Source organism: Peromyscus leucopus, chromosome 10 (assembly GCF_004664715.2).
Source record: "Peromyscus leucopus breed LL Stock chromosome 10, UCI_PerLeu_2.1, whole genome shotgun sequence".
Taxonomy (NCBI): Eukaryota; Metazoa; Chordata; class Mammalia; order Rodentia; family Cricetidae; genus Peromyscus; species Peromyscus leucopus.
This window is the reverse complement of record NC_051071.1, coordinates 13,748,809-13,771,289: the sequence shown is the minus strand read 5'-3', so window position 1 is coordinate 13,771,289 and position 22,481 is coordinate 13,748,809. Positions and strand designations below refer to the sequence as shown.

The 22,481-nt window shown below is 40.6% G+C and overlaps 2 protein-coding genes across 4 annotated transcripts in view; one reads left to right on the top strand and one right to left on the bottom strand.

Annotated features, from left to right (window-relative positions):
* The window catches only part of Vps54 (VPS54 subunit of GARP complex), an 87,546-nt gene extending 70,987 nt beyond the window's left edge, over positions 1–16,559 (top strand). For both annotated transcript variants that reach the window (XM_028876326.2, XM_028876325.2), the window contains exons 18-23: positions 3,494–3,581; positions 4,138–4,259; positions 4,372–4,452; positions 10,189–10,296; positions 12,307–12,401; positions 15,227–16,559. In XM_028876326.2, coding sequence (XP_028732159.1) covers positions 3,494–3,581; positions 4,138–4,259; positions 4,372–4,452; positions 10,189–10,296; positions 12,307–12,401; positions 15,227–15,332 — 600 coding nt within the window. In that variant the 3' untranslated portion in view covers positions 15,333–16,559. The remainder of the gene's footprint in view (positions 1–3,493; positions 3,582–4,137; positions 4,260–4,371; positions 4,453–10,188; positions 10,297–12,306; positions 12,402–15,226) is intronic.
* Positions 16,560–17,125: 566 nt separating this feature from the next.
* Positions 17,126–22,481, bottom strand: part of Ugp2 (UDP-glucose pyrophosphorylase 2) — a 62,766-nt gene continuing 57,410 nt past the window's right edge. The window contains exons 9-10 of one of the 2 annotated variants that reach the window (XM_028876327.1): positions 18,884–18,988; positions 17,126–17,573 (exon numbers count right to left, since the gene is read on the bottom strand). In XM_028876327.1, coding sequence (XP_028732160.1) covers positions 17,466–17,573; positions 18,884–18,988 — 213 coding nt within the window. In that variant the 3' untranslated portion in view covers positions 17,126–17,465. The remainder of the gene's footprint in view (positions 17,574–18,883; positions 18,989–22,481) is intronic. The other variant, XM_028876328.2, reaches the window with a different exon arrangement.

The following is a 22,481-nucleotide window of genomic DNA, read 5'->3' as shown; positions in this document are numbered from 1 at the left end:
TGCTTCTTTTGTTCTAGAGCTTTGAGGTGTGCAGTTAAGTTGCTCATCTGAGATTTCCAATTTCTTTATGAAGGCACTTAGTGCTATGAACTTGCCTCTTAGAACTGCTTTTATTGTGTCTCATTAGTTTGGGTATGCTGTATATTTATTGTCATTCAATTATAGAAAGTCTTTAATTTCTATCCTGACTCGTTTTTCATTCAATAGAGAGTTGTCCAGTTTCCACGAGTTTGTAAGCTTTGTTGTTTCTATTATTGTTGATATATGGCTTTAATCTATGGTGGCCTGTTAGGATGCAAGGGATTATTTCAGTTTTCTTGTACCTGTTGAGACTTGCTTTGTGACCGAATATGTGGTCAGTTTTGGAGAATGTTCCATGAGATGCTGAGAAGAAAGTGTATTCTTTTATGTTTGGGTGAAGTGTTCTGTAGATATTTGTTAGGTCCATTTGGCTTATAACATCTTTTAGTTTCTTCATTTCTCTGTTTAGTTTCTGTCTGGATGACCTGTCTGTTGGTGATAGTGGGGTATTGAAGTCGTCCACTATCAGTGTGTGAGGGTCAGTATGTGATTTAAACATAGTAGTGTTTCTTTTATGAACTTGGGTGCCTCTGTGTTTGGAGCATAGATGTTAAGAATTGAAATGTTCTCTTGGTGGAATTTTCTGTAGCAGGAATCTTAACAGGTCTTATTAATAAAATCAAACCTGAAGCCAGGTATTGGAGTGAATGCTGGAAGATCAGAGAAGAGGAACAAACCACAGCCACCTCACCTTGCCAATTCCTCAGCTGATCCCATTTCCTCAGACTGGAAGCTTCTGAGTCCTCATCCAAATGATTCTCAGCTGAACTGTGCTGCTCAAAGCCTAAAAGCTTAACCAGCTTAGCTCCTGGTTTTCACACCTTATATACCTTTCTGCCATCACTTCCTGGGATTAAAGGAGTGAGTCACCATGCCTGGCTGTTTCCAGTGTGGCTTTAAACTCACAGAGATCTGGATGGATCTCTGCCTCCCAAGTGATAGGATTAAAGGTGTGAATGCCACCATTTTCTGGCCTCTATGTCTAGTGGCTGTTCTGTTCTCTGACCCCAGATAAGTTTATTAGGGTGCACAATATTTTGGGGAACATAATATCACCACATTTTTCCTTTGATGAGTATATGGTGTCCTTCCCTGTTTCTTCTGTTTAATTTTGGTTTAAAGTCTATTTTGTTAGATATTAGAGTGCTTACACCAGCTTGCTTCTTAAGTCTGTTTGCTTGGAATGTCTTTTTCCAATCCTTTACCCTGAGGTAATATCTATCTTTGATGTTGAGTTCTGTTTCTTGGATGCAACAGAAGGATAGTTCCTGTTTTCACATTGAGTCTGTTACTCTTTCTTTTTATTGGGGAACTGAGCCTGTTGCTATTAAGAGAGATCAATGACGAATGATTGTTAATTCCTGTTAGTTTGTTGTTGTTGTTGTTGTTGTTGTTGTTGGTGGTGGTGGTGGTGGTGGTGGTGGTGGTGGTGGTGGGTCTTCCTTCTTTTGATTTTACTACTCTGAGATGATTTATTCCCTGTGTTTTTATGGTTGTAGTTTACCTCTTTGGGTTGGAATTTTCTTTCTAGCACTTTCTGAAAGACTGGGTTTGTAGATAATTGCTTAAATTTGACTTTATTATGGCCTATCTTATCTTCTTTCTCTATGGGGATTGAAATTTTGCTAGGTGTAGTCACTGGGCTGGCATCTGTGTTCTTAGAGTCCACAGCCCATCTGTCCAGTCCCATGTGACTTTCAGAGTCTCCATTGAGAAGTCAGTGTGATTCTAGTAGTCTGTCTTTATACGTTACTCGGTGTCTGTCCCTTGCAGCTTTTACTATTCTTGTTTTGGTCTTACATTCAATGCTCAGGTTATTATGTGCCAAGGGCTTTTTTTTCTGGTCTAATCTATTTGCTGTTGTGTATGCCTCCTGTATTTTTATAGGCATCTTCTTCTTTAGGTTAGGGAAGTTTTCTTTTATGATTTTGTTGAAAATATCTCTTGGGCCTTTGAGCTGGATTACTTGTCCTTCCTCTATTTCTATTATTGTTAGATTTAGTCTCTCCAGAGTGTCTCAAATATCCTGGCTGTTTTGTGCCAGGAATGTTTTAGATGGAACATTGCCTTTGACTGGTGTATCCGTTCCTTCTCAGTGCCTGAGATTTTATTTCTCCTCCATAGTTCCTGTTCGAATTCCTAAAATTTTCATTTCCAGAATTCCCTCAGTTTGGGTTTTCTTTTTTGATTCTATTTCCATTTTCAGATTTTGAACAGTTTTATTCATCTCCTTCCACTGTTCATGTTTTCCTTGATTTCCTTAAGGGAAATCATTTCATTTCGTCTTTAAGAACCTCTATTGTGTCCATACAGGTTGTTTTAAGGTCTTTTTCTTGTGCTTCGACTGTGTTGAAATATTCAGAGCCAATTTTGGGAGGGTTTCTGAGCTCTGGTGGAGACAGAATTGTTCTGCTTATTTGTTAGTGACTGTGTTTACACTGGCACATAGGCATTTTAGAGCAGGTTGGTTATGGGACTAGGCGCTGACATCTGCTCTTGTCTTTGTTGGGTAAGTGTTTTGTTCCTTGGTTTCTGTGTCCTTTTTGGGTTTCAGGAGAGTGTAGTGGCTCTGTGTTGTCTGATAGAAAATTTTCTGTGGACCTGATAGGTGTGGCCACTGGGGGTTCCAGGTAAGATGCCTTTCTGGGTATTGGGTGCTGACACTTAGGAATGGAGGTAGGCTAGGGGTCTGAAAGAGTTCACAGGAGGGAGGAGAGCAGAATGTTCCACTAGTGATCTCAGTGGAGAAAACCCTTTGCTGTGTACGTGTGAGGACCAGAGTGTTGTGAGGCCCCAGCACTCACATAAAAACAGGATGGGCCTGGAGGCACCATACATATGTGAATACACATGCAGAAAAATAAAGGACTTTGCTGGGAGGGACTGAAGCTGGAGCTAGGGAGAGGGCTCAGTACTTAAACCACTTGCTGTTCTAGAGGGCTAATTGCCTCCTTCTGACCTCTGTAGATCCCAGGCATGCACATGGTGCATACATAACTGCAGTCTAAACACTCACACATAAAATACAGATTTCTCAGGTTTTTTCCTGCCAGAAGCCAATACTGAGTATACCTGTCCTGCCTCCCTTTTCATTAATGCATAAATAATTATAACTGCTTTTACCAGAACATTCATCGAGCCATTGTAATGAATCATTTTTCTAATCTCAGCACTTGAGAGGCTGAGGCAGGAGAATTGCCAGCCTGGATTGTATATTGAATTCAGGTCAGTGTGCACCATAGAGTGAGACCTGTCTCTTATTAAAAAAGTAAAATTAAATGTAAAAAATCCAACCACAGCCTAAATACATGGTCTGTAATGAGAGGGTGAGCAGAGGAGGAATGTATTGTGTCTGGGGGCAGTTAGCACTTCAGTGAACTGCTCAGAATGATTTTCCTTCTTCCTTTGGTAGTACTTCAATTCAAGAAGTTGCCAGTTAGTTCTTGGAGCTGGTGCATTGCAAGTTGTTGGACTGAAAACGATTACTACAAAAAATCTGGGTATGAATTCTTACATTTAATTCCCATACTGAATTGTTAGAATGATGTCACTTTTGTATTATGTTTTTATGCCTCATATTTGTGTGGCTCAGATAAGAGCCTGTAAAAGTGGCAGGTGCCACATTAGCCTTTTATGTGGTGGTGGTGGTGGTGGTGGTGGTGGCAGCGGCGGCGGCGGCGGGGGCGGGGGCAGGGGCATTTGTGTGTTTCAGGGAGTTTCCACTGTTCCAAGTTGTATGGAAGATGTGTCACTTTGTGAACTGTTACAGCGTGTGTAAAGTGTTTCAGGAAATATGCATTAAAAAGTACTTTGAGGGAAGAATCAGCTGTGCCGCTGTCCTCAGGCCGCTCGTGGTGCAGTGGAAAGCAGCATGCTCATTGCCAAATCGTTTTCTTGTGCAAAATGAAATATGCTGCCTTCTGCCATGGCGCTTTTCATTTGTAAAATAAGCTGGAATTTGTATAAAACTAATGTGAAAGCTGTTACTTAATTTGATAACAGGTAAAATCAACTAATGTCTCTGTTCTCCATTGTGTGTCTGCTCCTCCACGCCAGCCCTCTCTTCACGGTGTTTGCAGTTAATCGTGCACTACATCCCTGTGATCCGGGCTCACTTTGAAGCTCGACTACCCCCTAAGCAATGGAGCATGCTTAGGCATTTTGATCACATCACCAAGGTACTCTTCACCCGTTTTCTATTGGAGTTTCACAAATGTATTCTTTAATTGTTAAGTATTTTGGAAATATGACTTAGGAAACTTGAAAATACAGTATTATTTCTAATTACAGGATTACCATGACCATATAGCTGAAATATCAGCTAAGCTTGTGGCGATAATGGACAGCCTATTTGATAAGCTGTTATCAAAGGTAATGATTCTTACAAATGATTAAGCTTTGCATAAGCCTAAGGCATTGTGACTTTCCATTTTATAGAGAATTCTGGATATATATATATATATATATATATGGACATGGTAAGAGAATCTAAGTGTTTACAAGGTATTTACCAATTGGTCAAAATTTTAACCAGTAAAATTTTTTTTTTCCCCAGGAAAATATTATCATCTCTTAGGACCCTTTAGTGGTCTGGCTCACAGCTGCATAGCAAATCATATCCCTCAATTTAGAGAAGAGTGCAATATCGTGTTCAAATTTTGCACACTTGATACTTGTCTTCCAAGTGGCCTGGGGGAGTGGGGGAGATCAGGCCAGGGATGACAGCTCTACCCAGGGTGTCATGTTGGTACCCTGACACTCTGGCCATCAGAAGAGAATTACTGTGAGCTTTTTAAATGTTCATGTTTGTCACCTGTGTTTGACAGATACTGACTGACATTTGCTTTTTATCAAAGGAGGTTAAAACAGATTTGAAGCAAGGTGCTATTTTATCCCTCAGCACTAAGGTGTGTGTGTGTGTGTGTGTGTGTGTGTGTGTGTGTGTGTGTGTGTGTGTGTGTATACATATATATTTTTAACCAAGAAGAAGGGCTGGGGAGCTATGTCAGTCAGTAAAGTGCTTTCCTTGCACACGGAACCTGTGGGTTTCCTGTTTGTTTTTTAAAGAGGGACGCACGGTGGCAAACGCTTGTGACCCCTGCTCTGAGGAGGTGGAGTCAGGTGAATGCCTGTGGTTTGCTGGCCAGCCAGTGAGAAATGCTGTCTCATAATGTAAGGTAGATGGCACTCGAGGAATATCACACAGGTACCCTCCTTCCACCTGCAGTCACACATGGACATTGGTACCTCCACTGTCTCACACAAATACAGTCTTAAAGGAACAGTCTTCCACCTAGTGATGGGGCTAATAACCTCAGGGTCCTCATGTTTGGGACTTCCCCAATCGACTCAGCATACCTTGACTATGATTTGTTTGGACAGAAACTTCTCTGTAAGTGTGATTCCTTCATTACATTTGCTGATTGTGTCTCTGAAGATTTCTGTTTTGTTTCAATAAACTAGAGCATCCCCTGCACATTTTTGCTGTGTTGCTTTAGTATTCCTGCCCTAGAGAGTGAGGCCAGATCTTAGAGCAGAGGTGTGTACTCCTCTCATGGTGACTTCCCACCGACCCGACTGACAGGTTGCAGTCCCAGGTTAACAAGTCTGACTTGCTTTCATGGGTTGCCCAGAAGTTTGATTTTTTTTTTTTAATTCATATCAAAATAGGAGACAAGATTTGTTTGGGTTTGCCTTTTAGTTCTTAGCTTTTCATTTTCTTGTCTGAAATTTTGAGATTGCATGCCACAATAATATAATGTAGGCTATTTTAAGAAACTAATAAGGGTACCCTTTCTTCCTTTCTTTCTTTTTTTTTTTTTTTTTGTTTGTTTTTTCGAGACAGAGTTTCTCTGTGTTGTTTTGGTGCCTGTCCTGGAACTCACTCTGTAGACCAGGCTGGCCTCAAACTCACAGAGATCCGCCTGCCTCTGCCTCCTGAGTGCTGAGGTTAGAGGCGTGTGCCACCACCGCCCAGCCAGGGTGCCGTGTCTTTACTGAATGAGTCTATCTCCAGTCATACTGACAGCTAGACTCATTAGTCTCTTACTCTTTTCCTCACTCATCCATGCAAACCATTGTGCTGGGTAACAGGGCAGCAGAGTGGCTCAGTCTTCCATCTGGTCCTCACGTAGTGGAGATGTAGTGGGGAAAACGTACGCTAGCTTCAGCAACATTATGAGTAAGGAAGTAACTCCATGTGTTGGGGCTCTTACTGCTGTGGAAGACACGGTTGCCGGGGGAGAGAAGAGCTGGGAAAGCGTTCTAGCTGGTGCATGCTTATAAAGTTTGCTTTTAAAGACAGATGAGATTAGGGCAATGAAATTAACATGTAAAAGTCTCTAACATGAGAAAACATATTGAAAATCATAAGGAACCAATTCTGTGTCAGAGTTAGGCAGACTCAAATTAAGTCATGTTTGCTACAGACTAGCCAGTGAAGAACCTTCAGTGAATTGTTGTCTTAAACCTCAGTCTCCACCTTTAGATGGGAGTAATAGAAATGATCTCAAGGGTAGAGTGAGACTTAGTGAGATAACACATATCTAAGTGCGTTTGGTACACGTTTTGTTTTTCACTGTTTGACTGTAGCAAGTTCTAGTGTCAGCTGCCAAGACTCTGCTGTCGCTAATAGTGACTTAAGTGAAAGCTGAAGTTTGCTAATGCACTGGGTTGCACACACAGAGGAATGGGTGACACACTGGAATATTCTCCATTGCTAGAAATCAGTTTAAATCAGGGTTATTGAGGTTTAATTTATAGTCAATAAAATTCACTCTAAGTATACACAATTTGGTGTCTTAAAACTCATATGTAAGTAATGAAATGTCCACATTCAAGATATAAAAATTATTAATAAACCTTCTCTTGGACACTTTAGTTTTGCTTTTCCCAGAAGGTCCTTCATATGGAGTTATAGCCTGTTGTGCCAGGCTCCTTTTGTTCAGCATAATGCTTTTGGAATTGATGGATGCAACCTAAAACCTTCTTTGTATGCTAATAAAAATAATTTCTTAGAAAAGGGGCAGTTGTGAGACTTATGATGAGAAGCCTTGCTTGTTGAAGACTGAAGAAGAGGATACCCAAGAGGGAAACCTAGGAGGGCGTAGTGCAGTAGAGGGTCCATAGTGGGATGATGTGAGAGGATGCCACAGAGCCAGGAGCAAGGGAGCCAGGGAGGTTACTGTTTGGAAGGGAGTGTGTGTAGCAGGAATCTTAAAGTTCTTATTAATAAAATCAAACCTGAGGCCAGTTATCAGGGTCAATGCTGGTAGATCAGAGAGACAGAACAAGCCACAGCTATCTCACCTTGCCAATTCCTCAGCTGGTCCTGTTTCCTCAGACTGGAAGCTTCTGTGTCCTCATCCCAATGGCTCTCAGCTGAATTGCTGCTTAAAAGCCTGAATGCTTAACCAGCCACATGTTTAACCAGCCAAAAACTTCTAGTTTCTGGTCCTCACGCCTTATATACCTTTCTGCTTTCTACCATCACTCCCTAGGATTAAAGGCTCGCTTTCTGGGATTAAAGGCGTGAGTCACCATGCTTGACTTTTTCCAATGTGGCCTTGAACTCACAGAGATCCAGAGGGATTTCTGTCTCTGGAATGCTAGGATTAAAGGCGTGTGCTATCACTGCCTAACTAGTGGCTTTTCTGTTCTCTGACCCCAGATAAGTTTATTAAGGTACACGATATTTTGGGGAACACAATACCACCACAAGTGTGTTTTAGTGATTTTTTTTTTCCAAAGAGAAATTTCAGAAGAATAAGAGTAAGAGAAGGTCTCTTGGGTGGTGGCGAATTAATATTGTGTCAAGTTGAGGGACTGAAGGCTGAGATAGTGAAGGTGAGATGGAAAGAACACTACCATTAGGGAAAGCAGAGATGAAAAAGGGATTTGGGGGGATGGATTAGCCATTTTAGGGGTGGCAAAACAAATGACTATAAATGGGGTGACTTAACAAGAATACTCAGTTCAGGGATCATATCGGGGACTAAGGGGGTCCAGCCCCTCGATAGTCCCCTCCCAGGGTCCAGGAAGAATCTACAACCAGCTGGTAATTAATCTTTGATGAAAAGAAATGAATCTATGTACACGAAACTCCTTAGTCCATACATTTTATTCTTCTGAGTCAGTTCTCTCTCTACACAGCTTCTATTCTGCTCTCATGCCTAGCTCCTTTCTTGCCTGATTTCTCTCTATATTTATCTGCTGTCCCCTCTAAGTTCTATCTTAATTCTCTTATCTTAGTTCTGCCCCATCTAGGTTCTCATCCATCTAGTTCTTTCCCATCTTAGCTCCTCTCTCATCTCCTCCTTTCTATCTTGTTCTACCTCATCTTGTTCTTCTCCATCTGGCTCTTCCTCATCTTCCATCTCGTTCCTCTAGTACTCTCTTCTCGCCCTTCAATCTCGTTCTTCCCCATCTCAGTTCGTTCCTCTCAAGTTCTTACCCATCTAGTTCTTCCATTCTCTTTTCTCTTCTCCGTCTCATTCTCGCAGTTCTCTCTAAGTCTCTCTGGAATCCAGTTATAAACCCAAGCAATAGCAATCCTTTGGCCTAGCAAAGTCACCATGCTTGAATTCTACAGGGTCATAAAGGCAGGTAAGAATTTTCCTCATGTAATGACTGTCAGGCTTTCTTTTATAATCCAAAATGGGAGTGGTAAGAGAGGAGGTCACCTGAGTGCTAATGACCAGTTAGTACATCAAAAAGGGAGGGGATCCATGTGCTCAGTCTACATTCCTAGAAATGATTAGGTAAGAAGTTAGGGGTCTATTAGTAAGGCTGTATAAGAAAGGAGAGTCTCACCCTAAATTGTACAAGAAATAAAGCCATCTGCCTGACCTAGGAGACAGCTGTTGTCTCATATGGCCTTGGATGCTTGATAGGCATTTTAGGAGTTCTTGGAAGCATGCAAGAAAATAATTTTAGGAACCAGCTATATATATGTGTATACACACACATACAAAAGCTAAAATATCATCAAGACTTCTTAAGCCATGGCTTGACCTTTGGAGAAGTCCTTGACTTTTCCAAGTAGTAGCTTTTGTGATAGTAGCTGAATTCCATGTTTTCCTGCGGCTTGCAGCAGGACCATAGTCCAGACTCTTTCCAAAGGCACCTTTCTCTAGTGTGTGGTGTTTACTGAATCCATCACCCCAACGCCTACGTCTGTCTTCATGTGTCTGAATCTCTTCTACCACTAGGATAGTTTGAAAACAACATCAAACTCCGGAAACAATAATTAAGTTCAGTGAGGAGGCAGAGAGCCTGGTCACCACATCTTGCCAGTGGTGTTATGAAATGGTGAAGTCACTTGGGAACATAGTTTCATATTTCCTGATTAGTTAAACATGGAGTCCAGATGACCCACTGACTTTTGCTAGATATATGTCCAAGAGAGCAAAAGTAATATCCACACCAAAACCTTTACACAGATGTTCATAACAGCTCCAATTTCCATCATCTGAAGGATCGTGGAGAGAATGTTGTCTGCTCATAGAATGGAACATGTTCAAGCCATCAAAGGAATGAATTACAGTTGCATGTCATAACAAGGAGGAGCCAGGAAAGAATTAAGTAAGAAGCCAGCCTCAAAAGTCACGTTTTATGATTCTGTTTATATGAACTAGATAGGAATCCAAGGAGCTTCAGTTTAAACCCAAACAGTTTTAAGGTTGGAAGCAGCCTATGGTCTTAGCTACTGAGCTGTTTATCTCCCATAAAGTAGGTGGAGATACTGACTAAAGTTTTTCAAGATTTGTGTTGTAGGTAGTACAAACCTCAGCTGAAGACCTGAGCCCTATGCCAGAGGTAGATGTATGGAGGCACAGAAAACTCAACTCAGGGCCTCGCCATGGTGGCGCATGCCTTTAATCCCAGCACTCAGGAGGCAGAGGCAGGCGGATCTCTGTGAATTCAAGGCCAGCCTGGACTACAGAGTGAGTTCAGGAAAGGCACAAAGCTACATAGAGAAATCCTGTCTCGAAAAACCAAATAAATAAGTAAATAAAATAAAATAAAGAAAACTCAACTCGGGAAATGTCGGAGACACTACATAGTCCAAAAGACTGAATGTAATTCTCATTCTTTTTCCCTTGCCAGTACGAGGTGAAAGCTCCTGTCCCTTCCCCTTGTTTCAGGAATATTTGTAAGCAAATGACAAAAATGCATGAAGCTATATTTGATCTTCTTCCCGAAGAACAAACACAGGTGAGTAGTAACTCCGGAAACCTTGATTATTTGATCATTTTATAGCCATACCAGTAGGGGAGTTTGTACATGTTTTTGATTCAGTTAAGTTTGGTTCATATTTGCTGCCATTTTATTTATTTATTTATTTATTTATTTATTTATTTGGTATATTGATTAGTGAGGCATGGATGAAAGGTTTTATTTCAAACTGTCTTTTGTTTTGGCAGTTGACAACTAAACATAGATCCTCTATTCACCCACTGTTAGAGGTCAAAACTTGTACTGCTATCACTCTTTTCCTTAGTGTGAAAATCAGAGTTGGCATCTATCAGTAAATCTGTGATGTTATAAATTGAGATTGTAGCACAGATCAGGTGAAGGAAATTAGCGATGGAGTGAATAAGATTAGCATGTACATAAGTAAATCATTAATACTTATTAGACAACCATGAGTGACCTGTAGTGAAAAGGGCAGGGGATATCTCAGCTGTGACAAAGGAGAGGGAGGGAATCAGAGGTCTCTCCCTCCCTACTGCGCCCGTCCCTGTGTCCCCTAGAAGTGCTACACATTTACTCTGGGATGTCTGTGTCCCTGTGCCCTTTTCTCTGCCCCAAACCACAAGTCCAGGATTTGATCCCTTCCTCATTTTTATTATCTAATTTAATTCCCTTAAACTAGATGCTGTCATTCAAGGCCAGTTGTAGAATGGTGCCGTGTTAGAGTCTAAGCGAGTGTGTAACAGTGGGCTTACCTTCCACGGGGACTTTGCTTATGCAGAACTTGGTTTCTGTGCTTCGGGTGTGCATGCAGATGGTGTGGGGGAGGGGCTTCTGGGTGCTCTGGGTGTCCTTGCATCTGCTGCTCTCCTTTCTTGTGCCCTTGGACTTCCATTCTGTGCCAGCTTTACATTCTTCCTCCTTTCTAGGTTTTCCTTAATCACATTAACCTCATAATTAAGCATCATCTAACTCCCTTGGGGCGTAGACTGAGGGGAGACAGACGTGACTACCCTGAAAGGTCATTTCCTTGTCATTTCTTGCCAGCCAGCCGTCCTCCGCTTGTGTGGTTCTCCTGAGAGACGCTAACAATGTCTGCTCATCCCAGGAAGGATGCCAGGAGCAGGCCAATGGAACAGTTCCATCTAGGTCCACCTGTGACCTCTTGAGTTTCTTAGGGTTACTTATGGGGGGGGGCATAGGTGCCTCAAAAGCAGCTGCATCACCAAACAACCACCCAAGCACAGGTGACAGCTCAAAGCTGCATTCCTGGAGCTCCCTGATCAGTCCTTGAAGCCTGCAGGGAGTTCAGGAGTCTTCCAGCAGCTGTAACTGCCTCTGTACCTGTGGGGAGGCACATGCAACCTTGGAACTCCGAGCCTCTTGATCTGGGGAGCTGGGTGGGCCTCTCTCCCCACTCTAGGGATGTTTCAGTTCCGAGGAAATGGCTGCACACCTCAGCCAACAAGTAAGATTCCCCCATCTCTCTCTGACCTGCATTTGCTGAATTCTAATCCAAGAGCCTGAGAGCCACATCAGGGAGCTTCTGTCTGCTGAGGTTCAGGAGTTACAGGCTTGTATGTTCCTATTACCACTTGAACACCAGCAACCACTCAAACCTCCACAGGCGCCTTTATATATATGACTAGATGAAGTGAAATTATCTCTATAGGTTAATCATGTAAGAGTAGTGTTTACCTCTCCTGCCTTACTCCCCCCCCCCCCACTAAGTTCCTGGTTAAACTTCCCACTACTTTGTATTATTTTCACTTCATTTTGACTCTATGTAGCCCTGAGAAACTCTCCTAATATACACGAAGGCAATTTTACTGCTAGAAGAAGTACTGCTGGGTGGGGGGAAGACCTTTGTCCACCTGCAGAGGAAACCATAGTGAAATAGAAGCGCAGTGCTTCAGAACATCCTAAAGTAGATGTCCAAGATTTTTCTAAAAATGTTTCTCCATATATTGATAATGGATACTTCTTTCTTCTGTTTCAGAGAACTATAAGCAACTTTTATTTCTTTTTCAGATGTTATTTTTAAGAATTAATGCAAGTTACAAACTCCACTTGAAAAAGCAGTTGTCACACTTAAATGTAATAAATGATGGAGGACCTCAAAATGGGTATGATTCTTAGTCTGTTTTCACCACGTGTTCCCATACTGCATTGCATAATTCCTTGTCATTCTTCACGGTACGCTTTTCTGTCATGGTACTCTTGTGGACATGCCTCTGTATCTGCCCACTGTCTCCTCTCTCTGTTAACAAGGGTTGTCTGTTCAGCTACTTGCTGAACCTTACAGATCCTCAGTGAGGCAGCGTGGGCTGGTGGCCGAGTAGTGCTGCTCTGTCCAGACAGGACTCAGAGCTCCACTCCAGGGCCCTTGGACTAGGGGAGTGGCCTCATGTATAAAAGGATGAGGGTGAAGATACGCCTTATTTTGTAGGGTTCTGACAAATAATCTATTTTTATTGAACAGTATTGCATTTAAAAAACCATAGGATTCATATTTTACAAAGTTTGGGTTAGACTCGAGCTCTGCCACCTACTAACAGCTCATATATAAAATTTTGGACAATCACATTATCTAGGCCTGAATTTTCTTCGATTTGTTTGTTTGTTTGAGTTTTAGACAGGGACTGACCAGGCTGCCTTCCACCTCAAGAGATCCACTCGCCTCTGCCTCCAATTGCTAGGATTAAAGATTAAATGAACAAACAAAAAACCCTTTTCTTCCTTTTACGAAGAGAATTAAAGATAAAATCTGAGGCTGGGGATGTTGTTGAGCAGTAGAGACTTGCCCTGGCTTCTGTCTCTAGCATTGTGAAAATGGGTGTGTGTTTGTCTTTTATAAAAGTAAAAAGCACCAACCACTTGTTAAACTTTGGTACGATTTTCTTGGTGTGCCACAAATTATCTTAAAAAAAAAAATCTATGTGTCCGGGTGTTCTACCTGCATGTCTGTTTATGCACCTCGCACCTGCCTAGTACCCTTGGAAGCCAGTAGAGTATGGGATCCCCTGAACTGGAGTTACAGTTGCGAGCTTCCATGTGGGTGCTGGGAACTAACCCAGGTCCTAAGAAGAGCAAATGCTCAGAACTGCTGAGCCATCTCTCTGGTGCCTGAAAAACTACCCTATGAATGATATGAACTATTGATTTGAGGTAGTCTGTTGTAAAAGCAAAATTAAAAGTAAGAGAAACTATTTCTCTTAGAAACGAGAGGTGCCCTTGATTTCAGGGCCACTTCAGAAGCGGTGGTGAAACGGTGAGAGGAAGGTCTGCTTTGGCATTGTGTGGGGAACCAAGCACGCCTCCTGTTCTTCCTTGTGTTGGACTCATCCCTCGACAGTGAGCTCTGCTTAGTCACACTGTATAAAGTGTACGTAGTATGTATCTCCAGGGGTGACCGGAAAATTGGATGTTCTAAATGAAGTCACATAGAATCACACCTACCTGCTAGGTAGATGTTGTTCATGATCCATTTTCTTGCTGTGAAGCATTTAAATAAGTTGTCTGGCCAAGCATTTTATATATAGACCAGGAAATTATGACCTTAAGGTCATTAATTTTCTTCCAAATCTGGGCTGTGAATGGTTTAGAGACATTGTTTACTTAGTAGTTCATTTAAATCACTGCTCAAGATTAAAGGCTGGAATAGGTAAAATTTTTAATCTAAACATTCCGAGTCCAGAATGATCTGTAAAGTGTTAGTTTCTTGGTTGGCCACTCGGAGGAGCAGTCAAGGAGGGAAGAACCTGCTTTTCTTAAAGAGGGTAGGAGTTGGAGCATTGTTGTATCCCAGCAGAAGACCAAGCTGCTGTAAGTGACTGTACCTAAACCACATGTGGCTGTTAATGAGTTACTGGGAAACCACATTGAAAGCTAAGTATTTCATAATACTGGTCCCATTCTATACTGGCAAGCTACTAAAAACTTGAAAGTCGATCATAATTATACTTTATTTGCCTATTTATAAAGTGCAGAGTTTTTTTTCAAGTGAATTAAATTATCCCTGTCACTCATACTATACTACAAAAAATTCTGCATAAAGGTTCTTTGGTGTTCCTCTGAGGCATTTTGTGGGTGGAGCAAATCCTTGCTCAGCTAACATTAATTTAAAGATTAGTTCTTTTTACAATTCATACCTTCCATTTGGGTTGGGGAGATAACTCAGTGATAGAGCAATTGCCTAGTAAAGACTGGAGTTCAATCTCTATTACCCACCTCCTCCAGTGTGTCACACACTCTTTGGGGGTGTGTGTGAATGCTGTAAGAATTCATTTTACAAACTTTTCTGAACCCTAAAACATACCTGAATTGAAAAAAAGAATGCGAATAAAATAGTATCAGCACATCAGCATTTAAAACAAACAAAAAAATTACACTTCAATTTCCCAGAGTCACAGGCTAAGCAGCTCCTGCTCTCCCAGTTCAGGGTCTAAAGGAAATGTTCTGGTGAAGGGATTAATCTGTTCTATTGTTTGTGTATTTTGCTGGAGATGGAGTCCACAGCCTTATTCTTGGTAAGCAAGCACTGTTAGCTGTACTCCCAACCCCAGTCCTCGGTGTTGTTCGGTACTCAGTGGTGCTTGCCTAAGAACCCCAGCTTTCCTTGCGCTTCGCCCTGTTGTAGCTACACACACACTGTAGTGACAACCAACTGAAATCATTCCAGTTTAACTTGTTAATTTCCCCTTTAGTTCATGCTTCTTAAAAATAAGTCTGATTTTATCAGGCAGAGGTTTTAACTGACTCCAAAGATTATCAAATCAGTATTAAATGGCCCTTTTGATAGTGGGAATCTAAGAGAAGTGTCAAGCTTTTCATCCCTAGTAATTTTGAATTTAAAACTCCTCTAGCAGGCTAAGCATCTCAATGTTGCTCCTTGAATCATCTGAATAGAAGTGTTAATACATTTTAAAATATCTTTCTCCCTACTCTCTAGATTGGTCACAGCAGATGTAGCTTTTTACACTGGAAATCTTCAAGCCTTAAAAGGCCTTAAAGACCTGGATCTAAACATGGCCGAGATCTGGGAACAGAAGAGGTGATGACAGTCTGGAGACCACATGTTTCTGAAGAAAACCTGGATGCCTGGTGTTTTAGGAACTGAACCTGGGACCCAGAGTGAACTGAGGCGGGGAAGGAAAGAGGAGGGGTCAGTGTTGGGGGCTGGATTCAGTGGGATCTTCAAGGAATGCCGTTTTCGTGCATCCTTGAGTAAGGAGTAACTGATCAGGTGTCTATAACATTTTCATTCTCTCTGGAAACAGACTCAGGTTTCTTTGGACCAAATCCAAAAGAACACATAGCTGTAACACAGCTGTAGCTGCCTAGAACGCTCTGTATACTTTATATTAAAATGCTCTGCATTTCTTCCAGTGCAATGAAATTCATATGGTGTCCCACCTTATTTAATGATGGTACAATTGAAAATATTAAAATCTTAGTCAACCTCTGTAGAAAGTTTTCTCTATGAAAGTAAAGCTGTTTGAAAAATTATTTTTTTACAGATCTTTATAAAAAATAAACATCTTTTGATTGCTTGGATTTAGGAATTCAGTTTTTGTTTTAGTGACTAATGTCAGTTTCAGGTTTCGTGTGTTGCATATTTAACCTTTTCACTACCACTGTATGTCACTGGGCAAAGCCTCAAACTGCTAAATATATGGAAGACTGACTATAAGGAATAAAGAATATTTGCATTTACTTATGCAACTACTAATTTAAATACTTTCCAGAAGTGATGTACACAAGGCTATGGTTTAATAGCTGTATTTATAAAAGTACCTATGAAGGGTTTGGGGTTGTATTTTTGTTTTTTCTTTGCTTTTTGATTTCTAGTGGAGGCAAGAATACATATTTATATAATATGCCTACTTAGGAATTATTTAACATTTAGATACATGAAATATGGCCCTCTTGGATTCTTGCTTTTAAGTTACTTTTGATATGTATATAAGTGAAGACCAGGGATAAACAGAACTTTTAAAATACAGGCTGCTGTGTCGGGGCCAGAAATGTAAGGTCAAGAGTAAGCTATTTAAGACTTTAGACTCGGCAGCACTCTACAAACGAAAGTGCCTGTGCCTCACACCCAGAATCTTGCCTCACCCTGTCTGAGTGCCTAATCTTGTGGTGATACTGTACAATGAAATAATCTTATTTTGTTGGTTTTTTTGTTTTGTCTTCTCAAGAGGAATCTTTTTTTTAATCATTACAGAGGTATGTCATTGGTTCTTAAACTGTCAAAAATAAAGATGTAAAAAATCATCAGACTTAAAAGGCAACTGTTTTCAATGGTGCAGAATACAGTGTACTTTAAACACAGCATTTTCAAAACAAGTATGGAAGAACTGGAAACATGACTTGATTAGAGAAAGGACTGTGTGAACTACCAGCAGACCTGATTTCAAAGGTTATAAGTATTTCTAAGAGATAACAAGTGTAAGAACTGGAGCTTTAATGAAAGGGAACTTCTAATGAAGTTATTATCCTCTTCTCCAACATACACTCTTCCAGAACACAAGATTGGGAAAGACATGCTCTACTTTTGCTTACCCTACCCATTCAGCTGGGAAAAGAACTTTGATTAAATGTAGAAAGCATGGCAGGGACCCCATTTTAAAAACCAGATGAAGTACACCAAATACCTTCAAGTTCAGTTCCTGTGTTAGTAATGGTGTCTGTTTACTAGTGTTAGACATGAACACACAAACAGCAAACCGGGAGTGGGCAGCTGCCTGGCTAGTGAGCAAAACGTTCCAGGAAACCCACACCGAGCAAGCGTGCACTGCTGTCTCCTGCGGCTTCACACACAGCACCAGACGCACAAGTAAACAAGTGGATTGTTGTATCACTTTATTTTTAAAATCAAAGGCAATTCAAAGTGACCGTCACTCAAGCTTCTGTTAAAGATCTGCCGAGTTGGCACAGTTCTAAGATTAAATAATATTGCACTTTAAGATGAACTAATCACTAGGCTCTTCATCAAAGGAGGAAAGTATTGCTCCATTTATGCTTTCCTTAGGCTAAAAGCAGATTGCAGAAAACTACTTTAAAAATCAACACTGCAGAGTACAGCACAGTGAAGTACCTGCTTATTTGAGCATCTTAGAGGACATTTTATTGTAAGAAACTCTTTAGCCCATAATTAGTATAAAGTGTATCTGGAAGCGCTTGTCTCAGTGGTCCAAGATTCGAAGATTTCCAGATACAATCTTGTTCTCTAACACTGCTCCAGGGGGGATGTCAATTCTGTCACCATGATTTGCAATAATGATAACTGTTCCCTAAGTAAAGAAAGAAAATCGAGATTGTAACTTTAAATTTCAACTGGAACATGCAACTGGTTATCTTAAAATCAAGCTCATGTTCAACAACTCCCTTTACAGTGTAGTTGCTGTAAATGTAAGATTAAACATGAAAGGTCAGTAGCCTCAGAAATACGAAATGTGTCCTTCTATCACAGTCCTAGGAGTGGTTCTAGACTTCTTAGAGGTGGCACCAGAAGGGGGAAGCAGACACACCAATGACCCGTCTCAGGCTCACTTGCAAGGCATTAGTCAGTCTTCTTAAGGAAGTAAAGGGTGCCCGGCTGATATTTACAGAGTTGGTTTGGTTCTGTGTCACTGCACCTGCACACGCATGTGGAAGACCAGAGGCAATCTCAAGAGCGCCCCACATCTTTTTTTGAGAGGGGTTCTCGATCTCACTTTGCTGTGAGCAGCAGGTGAGACTGACTAGCAGGCTGCAGGGATCGGGCCATCTGCTTCTGCAGTGGTGTGACAACTCGTGTACCACTGTGCCTTTTTTTGTGGGCTCCACAGGTGTGTATCTCCTTGGCCCCCTACTCCTTTTTTGTTTTTGAAGTTATTGGAAACATTTCTTATGTCTTAGTGTGATTTTCGATTAAGCAGTATACACAATGAAGTTATATTCACATATAATCTTGTTTCAACACCTTCATTGAAGCAAATGGCCTTAACACAACACTTAAAATATCAATACAGGGTTTTTTTTTTTTGGTTTTTCGAGACAGGGTTTCTCTGTGTAGCTTTGCGCCTTTCCTGGAGCTCACTTGGTAGCCCAGGCAGGCCTCGAACTCACAGAGATCCGCCTGGCTCTGCCTCCCGAGTGCTGGGATTAAAGGCGTGACGCCACCAACGCCCGGCTTAATACAGGGTTTTTATTAGATCATGTACTTAGGAAAAGGAAAGTGTATCTTCAATTGTGAGCTTTAATTATCTACCCTCTTCCGATTTCTCAACAGGAACAGATGATTACTATAAATGAAGTTTTCCTACTTTCAGAGTCATCTGGAGTGAGCTAATAATCATAATGCTAACAGGGACTATTCTGAAGACCATCCCATTTCACTACCCCCTAGTGTTTCCTTTCTTATTGACGGCTACATTCCACAAAGTTCCTCTACTGATTATGTTGTATTTTAAGTGGTTATGTGTCTGGATACACTAGTACTAAAATATAGTAGATCATCTATCCACACTAAGAATTATTCCTTAATGAAGGTAAATTTAGAACTAGAAAGTGAAGCCTATTGTATAAAGCCATTAATAAACATGACTTTCATCATACAAACCTTTAATGAAACATTTTTTCCAAATGTTACATCTCCTGAAACAGTGAGGTGGTCTAATTCCAGCATATCAGGTATACTTTCAAACCTTCTTAGGTAGTCTTGAACCTTTGAGAAGAAGCAGAAAAAAATATTTCAGACAGCAGCACATGAAACCACTAGAGCCAGAGGGACCGAGGACTTCACCTTTCACATGAGCACAGCCATGCCAACACTCCGTAAGGATTTCCTCTCATTTCCAGTTCTGACCCCTGCTCTTGCGTACATACCTTATTGCTGTTTTGCTTCTGTTCATACACTGCTCAGGTGCATTTCAGAATTACTGTTTCCTTTTCTCCATCTTGATTATACTTCTGCATTTATTATTTAACGAGCCTCTTCAGCTACATCCCATACACCCTCCCTTCTCTCTTGTTTTTTCTCATCTTTCCTAAGTACCTCTTTGTACTTGTGACCATAACAGTCCACAGCTTTAAGAATCTAAGTCTGTGGACGCGGACAGTACCTCAGCCTTCCCCCTAGCTACTTTACTCGCCTCAGTTTCTTTTCAAAGTCCATTCTACTGTGGTGATTGGAATGAGAATTGGCCCCTGAAAGCTCTAGTATTTGAATCCTTGGTCCTGTACCAGTCCACAAATCCAGCCCTACAGGAAGTACTAGAAGAAAAACTCCAACCCAAGGAAGTTAGCTGTACCCTCAAAAACACAGCTGATAGGTAATCTCACATCAGCAAAACCCAAAGAAGGGAAACACACACACTACCACCACCACCACCAAAACCAAAAAATAACAGGAATCAACAATCGTTGATTAATATACCTTAATATCAATGGACTCAATTCTCTTACAAAAAACACACAGGCTAACAGGATCCATCCTTCTGTTGCATACAAAAAACACCTCAACCTCGAAAACAGACATTACATCAGAGTAAAGGGTTGGGAAAAGATTTTCCAATCCAATGGATCTAAGCAGCAAGCTGTTGTAGCTATCCTAATATCTAACAAAATAGACTTTAAACTAAAATTAATCAAAAGAGATGGAAAAGGACAATTCATACACATCACAGGAAAAATCAAAATTAAGTCTCAATTCTGAACATTTATGTTCCCAATACAAGGGCACCCATATTTGTGAAAGAAACATTACTAAAGCTTAACTCACACATCAAACCCCACACATTAACAGTGGGAGACTTCAACATTCCACTCTCATCAATGGACAGATCTGCCAGGCTGAAACTTAACAGAGAAATAAGGGACCTAACATGTTATGACTCAAATGGACTTAAATATCTACACAACATTCCATCCTAACAAAAAAGAATATACCTTCTCAGCACCTCATGGAACCTTCTCTAAAATTGACCACATATTTGGTCACAAAGCAAATCTCAAGATACAAATAAATTGAAATAACCTCCTGTATTTTATCGGACCACCATATGGCTTAAAGTTAGATTTCAAAAACAAAATTTACAGAACTGAATAATGCTCAACTGAATCACCAATGGTCAAGGAAGAAATAAAGAAATTAAAGACTTCCTAGAATTCAATGAAAATGAATGTACTACATACCCAAACTTATGGGACATTATGAAAGCAGTGCTAAGAGGAAAATTCATAGCACTAAATGCCCACATAAAGAAGTTGGAGAAATCTCACACTATCGACTTAACAGCACACCTAAAAGCTCTAGAACGAAAAGAAACAGACACACCTAGGAGGAATGGATGCCAGGAAATCAAATTGAGGGCTGAAATAATAAAACAAATGAGAATACAAAGAATCAATGAAACAAAGAGTTGGTTCTTTGAGAAAAATCAAAAGATAGACAAGCCATTATTCAAACTAACCAAAAGGCAGAGAGAAAGCATCAAAATTAACAAAATCAGAAATGAAAAGGGAGACATAACAACAGACAATGAGGAAATCCAGAGACTCTTCAGGTCATATTTCTAAAACTTGTACTCCACAAAATTGGAAAATCTAAAAGAAATGGACTATTTTCTGGATAGGTCCCACATACCAAAGTTCAATCAAGGCCAGATAAACAATTTAAATAGACTAATAACCCCTAAGGAAATAGAAACAGTCATTAAAAGTCACAAATAATATAAAATACCTTGGGGTAACTCTAAGCAAGTGAAAGACCCGTATGACAAGAAATTTAAGTCTCTGAAGAAAGAAATTGACGAAGACATCAGAAAATGGAAAGATCTCCCTCCGATGCTCATGGATAGGTAGGATTAACGTAGTAAAAATGGCAATCTTACCAAAAGCAATCTACAGATTCAATGCAATCCTCATCAAACCCCAACACAATTCTTCAAAGACCTAGAAAGAACAATACTCAACTTCATATGGAAAAAACAAAAAACCCAGGATAGCTAAAACAATCCTGTACAATAAAGCCACTGCTGGAGGCATAATCATCCCTGACCTCAAGCTCTACTACATAGCTATAGTAATAAAAACAGCTTGGTATTGGCATAAAAACCAACATGTGGACAAATGGAATCAAATTGAAGACCCTGACATTAAGCCACACACCTATGAACACCTGATTTTTGACAAAGAAGCCAAAACTGTACAATGGGGAACAAAAAAAAAAAGCATCTTCAACAAATGGTGCTGGAGTAACTTGATGTCAACATGTAGAAGATTGCAAATGATCCATTTCTATCACCATGCACAAAACTCTAGTCCAAATGGATCAAAGACCTCAACATAAAACCAGTTACACTGAACCTGATAGAAGAGAAAGTAGGAAGTAGTCTTGAATGCATTGGCACAGGAGACCATTTCCTAAATATAACACCAGAAGCACAGACACTGAGAGCAACAATTAATAAATGGGACCTCCTGAAACTGAAAAGCTTCTGTAAGGCAAAGGACACAGTAAATAAGACAAACAACAGCCTACAGAATGGGAAAAGATCACCAACCCCATATCTGACAGAAGGATGATCTCCAAAATATATAAGGAACTCAAGAAACTAGACACCAAAATAACAAACAATCCAATTTAAAAAATGGGCAACAGAGCTAAACAGAGAATCCTCAACAGAAGAATCTGTTGAAAGATACTTAAGGAATTGCTCAACATCCTTAGTGATCAGGTAAATGCAAATCAAACACCTGTCAGAATGGCTAAGATCAAAAACACGGAAGACAGCTTATGTTGGAGAGGATGTGGAGCAAGGGGAACACTCCTCCACTGTTGGTGGGAGTGCAAACTTGTACAGCCACTTTGGAAATCAGTATGGCTATTTCTCAGAAAACTGGAAATCAATCTTCCTGAAGACCCAGCTATATCACTCTTCAGCATATACCCAAAGAATGCTCAATCATGCCACAGGGACACATGCTCAACTATGTTCATAGCAGCATTATTCATAACAGCCAGAACCTGGAAACAACCTAGATGCCTCTCAACCAAAGAATGGATTAAGAAAATGTGGTACATATACACAATGGAGTATTACTCAGCAGTGAATAACAATGACATCATGAAATTTGCAAGCAAATGGATGGAACTAGAAAGTATCATCCTTAGTGAGGTAACCCAGACTCAGAAGACAAACATGGTATGTACTCAC